At 35.5% G+C, this 9,097-nt stretch overlaps 3 protein-coding genes across 3 annotated transcripts; 2 read left to right on the forward strand and 1 right to left on the reverse strand.

The window, feature by feature from the left end:
- Positions 1-325: 325 nt before the first annotated feature.
- On the reverse strand, positions 326-2,348 carry LOC124174587 (eukaryotic translation initiation factor eIF1). Its single transcript, XM_046553805.1, has 3 exons — positions 2,168-2,348; positions 1,727-1,884; positions 326-1,173 (listed from the first exon to the last, which is right to left on the reverse strand). Exons 1-3 carry the CDS (start codon positions 2,193-2,195, stop codon positions 1,027-1,029), a joined length of 333 nt encoding a protein of 110 aa, XP_046409761.1. The 5' UTR covers positions 2,196-2,348; the 3' UTR covers positions 326-1,026.
- Positions 2,349-2,551: 203 nt separating this feature from the next.
- On the forward strand, positions 2,552-7,874 carry LOC124174576 (protein HBS1). Its single transcript, XM_046553787.1, has 10 exons — positions 2,552-2,781; positions 3,051-3,116; positions 3,198-3,509; positions 3,600-3,641; positions 5,440-5,962; positions 6,043-6,272; positions 6,473-6,671; positions 6,769-6,974; positions 7,070-7,515; positions 7,692-7,874. The coding sequence occupies exons 1-10, from the start codon at positions 2,739-2,741 to the stop codon at positions 7,698-7,700; spliced, it is 2,076 nt and encodes a 691-aa protein (XP_046409743.1). The 5' UTR covers positions 2,552-2,738; the 3' UTR covers positions 7,701-7,874.
- Positions 7,875-8,342: 468 nt separating this feature from the next.
- Positions 8,343-8,774, forward strand: LOC124176888 (dnaJ homolog subfamily C member 24-like). Its single transcript, XM_046558723.1, has one exon. The coding sequence runs from the start codon at positions 8,343-8,345 to the stop codon at positions 8,772-8,774; it is 432 nt and encodes a 143-aa protein (XP_046414679.1).
- Positions 8,775-9,097: the final 323 nt, after the last annotated feature.

A 9,097-nucleotide genomic window follows, 5' to 3' on the forward strand; every position in this document is an offset into this window, starting at 1 on the left:
TTGGACATGGTACTTAGAAAAGCTTCACAATTGTGTTTAAATTTGGGAGGTAATAAAATTTCAGTATGACAAACTATTCATTTATTGATTTATTTATCTAAGAACATCCACAATTTAAATACAAAATAAAAAAAAAAAAAAAAAAAACAAAGCGTTGATACCTTTTCCTTACTTCGGGTTTTTGTTTTATTTTCTTTTTTTTTATGCTATATATTTCAATTTGGTCAAATTCATTCCAACTGACGTGTGACATATTTTGTTCAATAAGTGTTGTCAAACAAAAATTTGAAAAAAGAAAATCAAGTAGAAACTCAATCCATATTACCAATTAAAATACTATATTTTAATAAATAATACAGTTGCTGCGGGATTAAAGGCACGAAAATTGAGAAACCAACCATAAATTATCAAGCACAAACTAGCGTTTGTTGTCCTTACTGTATACACAAAAAAATAAATTGACAGTTTTACAAATTATGAGAATCCAATCTGACGCCTAGTGACAGTAGCTGCGTCTTCTCTGAATACATCAATTGCACCCAAATACATATTACCTAATGCCAAAACCAAAATCCATCCGTTGCTATCAGTATCTGTACCTATTTCGTATATAATGTATGATCCTTTTTTTCTCTTCTTATTCTTCAAAATTCTAATTCTCTTTAAATTCTTCTACAATAACTATTTAATATGTGACAAAAGTTTTTAAGCGGATTTTACCTAACATAAGGCTGAAAAATATTGCTTCCTATAATATTATTAGAATATTATGCCTATACGGTATACTGTTATGTTTTCTTCTATTTTAACGTTTTTTTTCTTCAAATTTTTCAAATTATTTTTTTTATATATATATATTTTCTTTTTTTTTTTTATTGAAATATATATACGTATATATATAACAGGATATCCCACGAAGTATCAACAAGTTGAAGCGACTGATACAGATAATTTATGATGATGAGGTGTTGCTGGTGGTAATGGCTGTGGAGTTTTCTTAGGTAGTGGCATGGGTGGTTGGTTTTTTTAAAAACCGTGAACCTTCAACTGGTCAGGCTTTGCCAGACCTGATTTTGTTAGCCACTGGCATATATTCTCTCGCTGGTCCCCCTGCAGCTGCAGCACCTCCCCGTACTCCGGGTGCTCGATTACTGTCCCATTGCAGGCGAACTCCTGGAAATTATCAAGCAATTTTCGGTATTAATGTCTAGAATTAGTAAGCTAACATCAACAGTTCCAATCTGAAGGATTTGAGTATATATATTTCTCTGATTATATTTCTTACTCAGCATGAGAAAAAAAAAATTCGATTTTCAAAGTCAAATACACAAACACATTTACAATTAACCATGACTGTGATAGACCTTCACATGGCTGTGTAAGTTCCGGAATCGGCATCAACTATGCTAAATTGGGAGAAGGTCGATAAGTACGAATACATTAGACTTTCTTAGAACTCTTCCATCACAAACACAAACACAGGAACAAGTATTGGTGTTGGTTAAATATATCAAATGAGTACAGTCACAATGATAAACTTGTAAAATATTTACAGAAGAGATGAAATATTTCACGAACAAGAGACAAAAAAAAAATAGCAACTCTCAGTTAGCAATGTGGAAAAAAATAAAATCGCGTCATTTCTAAATATAGACTAAACTTATCATAGGCGGATGACAGCTATAAAGAAAGGCTGGTAATGTGACAGATTTACCCTATACCTTACCTTTTTACATGCCCGTACAATTTTTTTCAAGTCATATTCCGAAGAGAGTCCTTGCACCGTGGTTAAGGTCTTACGACCATTTCGCTGCTGAATCCTTATATGCACGAGACCGTCTTGGACATCATCATCTGAACCCTTGATTGCATCTGCAAAGGGGTCTAAAACAAAAAAATACCAGCTAGAAATAAGACAATGCTCGGTAAAAATGCTTCGAAAACCAACTTAAATACACGGAGCTGGTTAGCGCGGAAATCAAGTTAATAGATTCTGCCATTAAATGAGTTGATTAATTACAGATGGTGAAGTAAATTGAGGCTAATTTTGACGGGTGAAAGAGCTTTACGGGATACAATGACGCAGCAAAGACGCTACGCCATTTTGATCAGTGTCTCGAGGGCCAGTCGAGGGAGTTTACATTAGATATCGTTATTAAATACTCACCGAATGTGTTAAGATTCTGGATGGACATACGACAAACAAAATATATCCCTTTGAGATATAGATCTGCAAATTGCAATTACAATTGAGTTTAGTGACGGATGAAATAGGATAACACAGGCACTACGCGAGAATACTGCTAAACCCAAAAAATCTTGCACACAGGCCAAACGCAACCGGAAGTAAAAGTTGCATTTGTCATACCCGATGGGTGGGGTTACCGCCGTGTTCCAAAACACATCACAAAACCTTCTCTTGTCATGAACTATGAGCGATAACGTAGATGTTTCACCGTGGTTCCCGATTTACCCGCCTTGCGACGAGAGCGGGACTGTTGCCCATATTCTTTGGTGGCACTGACAGTGAAGCTGGACAATAATTTGCAACAATTGAAAGGACAAAATGTCCGAAGTCAAGTGAGAGTGAGTGTTGATAGGAATGAAATTCGTGTGAATTGGTGGTTTAGCATCCGTATGGCATTATAAATAGCAAATACTGGGATAATATATGCGGTGCTTGCGCCTGTTTTTCTAGTTATATCATTTACGTACAATGATTACTTGAACTCTGTAAAATGTCTCGACACAGAAACGTCCGTTCTATGAATTACTCTGATGGTACATATTTTCTAGGTTATCTTTCTCAGCTCTTTTTGCGTCTTTCAAAATATACACACGTATTTTTGTTTAGAAATTGTCACACATTTTCTCGCGCTGATAAAATTATGAAAACGATATTCAAATAATCACTTTCAATTTAAAGTCACTCAGATATGAATGGAACTTTAGGTTTTGTAACAAGGGAACTGTTGGCTTGAGGAATTATCGTAATTCCGAAGAATCCCATATACGTTCTATTAAAAGTATTTCAATATATCACATTACAGAGTATGATGGATATGATGATGTTTATGGGCATTCCGTTGAAGATGATTATTGCGTTTCTCCAAGTGGTAAATACCATCTGATCACCTGACTACATGTGGAATTAATTTATTTCTCTTAACTTTACTTTCCAAAATGTACTGACAAAGTTTCAATTTTAGCGGAACAATTCTTATTTGACCGAAACAAGCAGCATAACATTTCTTCATACATTACGGAAGATGACATAGTGGAGGAAGATGAAACTCAAGAGGAGACCCCATTGCCCTCGAGCTATAAAAGGCCGGAACTCTCAGTTCTTGATGCAACAAAACTAGAGTCCTGCATCGAAGCTATAAAAAATGTTGTCGGTGACTCTATCCCTGAGTCCACACTCACGGAAAATATTCTCAAGCATAACCTTAACTCAGAAGCTGCACTTGATGCTATACTTGCTACTACGTCGTCAAACAATGCATCTGGTATGCCAGCGCCAGCGTGAAATTATATTTCAATTTTTCACTATTAAGAGATAGAAAGTAATTTTGTATATATTCATTTTTTTCTTACAGAAAAGCCAGCCATCAATCAAAATAATGAGGATCTTCTTCAAGGTACATTTTAATAATTAATTCCTATTAAGTAATATTTGCTTCACAAAAAAAAAGTCCACATTAATTTTGCACCGATATTTGAGAGTATTTTTATCCTGATAATATGTTGCTTTTTATTTTTTTGTTTGTGCCGTTAGTGATGGAATTTTTTTTTACAAATAGAATATTATAGCGCAAAATATTGACAACTATATGACGTTGACTTCTTACCTTTTTTTTCATGTGCGGTATTACTTCATTGGTAAGGTAAGATCGCCAAGCTTCTACATTTGGGACTCTTAGTAGTTTAGTAGCTTCTTTCCCATCGGGCCCAGTAATTCCCAAATTGCAATTTAAAAAAAAAATGAACAACTGCTCCTCACTAGATCAATCTCTAGATGATGAAGTATCTGTAGACAGCACTAGACTGATAGAAAATGATTTCGAGCCGAAAGCAGGTTTTTCATTCTCTAAACAAATTGTTGATCACATTGAAACAACAGCCTCGCCAAGCGACACAAATATTCAAACGTTTGGCTCATTGGCTGATTTGACTGCCCATCATTTGCGAAAGTCCAGTAGTTCAGGTGGAATTAGTAGTCCAGTAATTGGCTCACCGAATACTGGCTTTGTAATCCCAAAACTGAGGACGATTAGTAATTCTTCAGGAACACCCCCAACAATTTCATTTAAACAACCTTCCGAATATTCGTTTCCTAGACAGATTATTGATCCTGACGACGCTTCTAGTTGTATAAGTTCTGAAACTGATTCTAAAATTGACACCCATGTACCTGTACAGGCTAGCTTTGAATGCACGAGAACTCCGTCTCCGGATAACTGGGTGATTGACTTAAGCTCTGCATTAAGTGAGATATTTCCTCACGTTAAGCCATTAAATGATGAATCACATTCGAAATCGACTGATGATTTGAGTCACGGTATTTCTAGGCTTGACATTTATCTGAATACTCATACTCCGGATGCAATAGAAGCTGGTCCCTCCAAAGTTTTCTTTGATTGTAATTTGAGCTTGAGTAACCTGCAGCATATCAAACTTCCATATACGACCAGAATGGTTTCATTATTTGGCAAGATTTTGTGTAAAAGATGGAAACTTAGAAAACCTTATATTAAAAATGAAGGAAGTGTGGAAGTTATAAAACGATTTGATTTTTCAATACCATCCCCGGATGACAGAATTCTCGTACACCTTAGGAAAAGATTTTAGCAGAATTCTTGTTTAAACTCATATATTGAAACTCAACTATAAATACCACACCTTGACTCATGATATCACGATGATTTTATTCAGGACGATGAATTTTACTAGGATTAATTAACTGATGTAATTTTTTGAGACCTTAATTTCTTTTATGATCTTATACAAATTTTTCCCTATTAATAGTGTTGCTCAACTTTTTAAACAAACATTTTTGATTGTACAAGCCTCGATTGAAATGAGCTCCATGTCATATTACTGTTACTTTGAACAATTCTGATTTGGAGATAGTTTAAAAATAGCGTTGAAATAATCTTTAATCATAATTCTTTTAGTAGTCATTCTAGTATTTTATCGTATGTACATAAAGTAGTTGTCGAACAACTTGTTATAAGTTTCAATTAACTTTTTTTTCCAATTAATAATAAATCCCGACAAATGGATTAAGTAAGCAGCATATGTGCAATGTTCTCGACCCTAAAATTGAAACTGTTCATGACATTCCCAGAAGAAATTACTACACATTTTAGTATATTAGGATAATCTATTTTACTAAATTGTGAAAGAATAGTAAGTATATAAATAGTTTTATGATAGGTAAAAAACTAGCCGCTAAACCAGCAGTACCTGTGCTACTATCCTCCCCTGCTGTAAAAGTAATTCCATCAGCGACACGGTCGGTCATCAAAGGCTTCGACATTAGTGGAACAGACGGAGATTTCCTTAACACAACAGTTGAGAGTCCGAGATCTCAAAGTCCATTCTCCGGGCAAACCTCACCTGATATTCGAAGAAAAGACATTAAAACAGTTTCATCAAAATCAAACACCCCAAGATGTCAGTCCCCAGCAGTAGAACAAGATAACAAATCGAAATTAAATAGTAAAAAATTGGATGCGATCAGCCTGTTCAAGAATCTTCGTGGAGACATAAAGGAGCAGTTGCACTTGGTAGTCGTCGGCCATGTTGATGCCGGAAAGAGCACATTACTGGGTAGACTGCTTTGCGATCTAGGACAGGTGTCTTCAAAATTATTACACAAATTTCAAACTGAAAGCAAGAAGATTGGCAAGCAATCGTTTGCATATGCATGGGTGCTCGATGAAACTGGCGAAGAAAGGTAAACAAGTTATTTAATTGCCACGGAAGACGTCCGTTCAACGCGTACTATAATTTTATATGTGTCCTTATTTCACTCAGGGAACGTGGTGTCACAATGGACGTTGGCCACTCCAAATTTGAAACCGCTACTAAAACTATTACACTTTTGGATGCCCCAGGTCACAAAGACTTTATTCCAAACATGATTATGGGTGCGACCCAAGCCGACGTGGCTCTTCTAGTTGTTGATGCTACGAGAGGAGAATTTGAAACTGGTTTTGACAGCGGTGGACAAACAAGAGAACACGCTTTGCTTTTACGCCCTCTCGGTAATTATTATATCACACCCTTGATCAATACCCGATTCTGAGTTTTATTTAGAAAACTCCAATATTTTGAAATATCACATTCAGATCTGAGGATAAAGTATTGAAATTTAATAAATTTTCATGGCTCATATAGAGTTTAAGTTGAACTATTTACATTCCCAAAAAAAATATATACTCATATTTAAACTGATATCCTATAGGTGTCTCTCAGCTGGCAGTAGTAATAAACAAATTGGATACCGTTGACTGGTCCAAGGATAGATACGATGAAATAGTTGAAAAGATGAGAGTTTTCCTTAAGCAGGCTGGTTTTCGAGACGCTGTACCATTTGTACCATGTAGCGGTTTGTCCGGGGAAAATTTAGTCTCCAAATCCAAGGAGGAAGGACTGATTAAATGGTGAGTCCTCAATATTCAAAATAAATTCACTACAATGACCATACTTGGAAGTACGTATCAAGATTTCTTATTAATATATGATTGTCATGTCTGTCAGGTACAACGGACCCACCTTGACCGAAGTTATCGATCAGTTCAAATGTCCAAAACGACCTGTTGACCAACCCTTCAGGTTTTCGGTGAATGACATTTACAAGGGAACTGGCTCAGGATTTTGTGTATCGGGACATGTTGAGACTGGGATGATTGCTACGAGTGATAAGGTGTTAGTACTACCTCACAACGAAGTCGCTTCTGTCCGAGGTTAGAGATCTTTCTAAAATTGGGTTGAATAATCAAATCAGTGACTCAACTGTAACTACCTTTGTTAGACAGTTATCATGACCGGTTATTTTCAGGCTTACAGATAGACGATATGCCTGTAACAAATGGGTTTGCCGGCGACCATCTTGTCTTCACATTGACAGGGATAGATCAGCAGATTATAGCTGTTGGCGACTTGTTGTGTGATCCCCAGCACCCGGTCCCAGTTACGACTCGATTCGAAGCGCACATAGTAATATTTGCTGTAGCGATGCCGATTACTCGTGGCCTTCCGGTAGTAATGCATCACCAATCGCTCGTGGAGCCAGTGGTGTTAAAGAAACTCATTGCTCAGCTCCACAAAAGTTCTGGGGAAGTGATAAAAAAAAAACCTCGATGTCTGCCCAAAAATTCTAGCGCTATCGTTGAAATAGAAACTCAGAGACCTATTTGCATGGAATTATACAGAGACGTTAAGCAACTTGGCAGAATTATGCTGCGTGTGGGTGGTTCTACTATAGCTGCTGGTTTGGTTACTAAGGTATTTTCATTCACTGGTACCGATAATAATGTATAAAATCTTCATTTCTTAAGCTCTGCAGTTATGAAAGTGGGGGAGCTGAGTGATATCAATTTTTAATTACTCTGGCATGTGTACTCTGAAACGCGATCGCTTACATTATACATACTTATGTGTTATGTTACTTTTTGTTTCAGATATACTAAACTGAACTGGAACTATTTTCTACAAGGATGGCTTATTACAATGAATTTTCGAATTTTGCAATATACATCCGATATAATATATATTTATAAACTACGATGATTTTTAATATTTAGGATGTAGTATTAATTATGTTACTTTTTAGCCAATAAAATCGTCGCTAATGTTATAAAATATGCGAGTACCAATACTTTTTCAAATTGAAAATCACTCAACGTGATCCATAAAATTTGTTTTATTCTTCTAGATGTTACTCAACAATGCGAAGAACAATCGCATCGTAATGTTATTTTGAAATGAAAAGAAAACAAATTCTCGAAATCAATTTTATGGAAATATAACTTTTCGATTTTAGGGCCTGTAGAAATCGATCCTACAAAAATAATATTCAAATTTCCCGCGTCCCACGTGCGTTGATCACGCAGCATGGTGATTGTAACCACACTGTCATTAAAGCTAGGTTATGTTATGTTCAATACAAAATTCTTTCCAAAATTTGAAATAATTTCTATATTACACCAGCATCGATGTGATTCAAGAAAATTCGCGATGAATTTTCCTCAACTACCATTTTTACAAGATTTCTTATAAAGCGACATGAGTAATTGAGGCAAAAGATCTTCAATCGAATATAACTGGTAAAAATGAGCGAAGAATCTTTTACAAATTACTATGAGATCCTCGGTTGTGATAGAGATTCTACGTATGAAGATTTAAAACAGGCATACCACGAGCTAGTCCTACGCTATCATCCTGACAAGATTTCTGCTACAGGGAGCAGCGATGCAAATAAATTTCGCAAGATCGACGAAGCGTGGAAGATCCTGAGAGATCCCTGCTTAAGGAGGCAGTACGACGTTGAATTTAAGCAAGCAGAACTAGAAGCTGATTGTGAGCTTGTTTATGCCAAGTTGAAACCAGAAGAATTGGAAACTACTGGAGAAAATAATGCAATGTCGTATCCCTGCAGATGCGGGAGTTCTTATTCCGTAAACATCGAAGATCTGAGAGAGAAAAATAACGTGTTGCACATCTATTGCGAGGAATGTACTTTCATGATTATTGTAGAAACTTGATTGTAAGATGACACGAATCTCGTTTTTTTTTTTTGTTTTTTCTTTAATTATTATCTTAAATTATTGAAATAATATTTTAGACATTTTCACAATAGAGTGAGAATTGATGTTTTAATTTCACCGGTAATTGTGGGCTTTTTTTCTATAAGTTAGTTAATAGAAGAGACAATTTAATTTAATTTAATATACATATTGTACAAAGGAATAATATCTTGAAAAATTTGAAAACACAGGATGAAATAAATATGTGTACATATAACGCATATAAAATGCAGCAACATTTTCTATTTCTTATAAAAAATGATACAACAGATAACACATTC

This window comes from Neodiprion fabricii, chromosome 2 (genome assembly GCF_021155785.1).
Source record: "Neodiprion fabricii isolate iyNeoFabr1 chromosome 2, iyNeoFabr1.1, whole genome shotgun sequence".
Classification (NCBI taxonomy): Eukaryota; Metazoa; Arthropoda; class Insecta; order Hymenoptera; family Diprionidae; genus Neodiprion; species Neodiprion fabricii.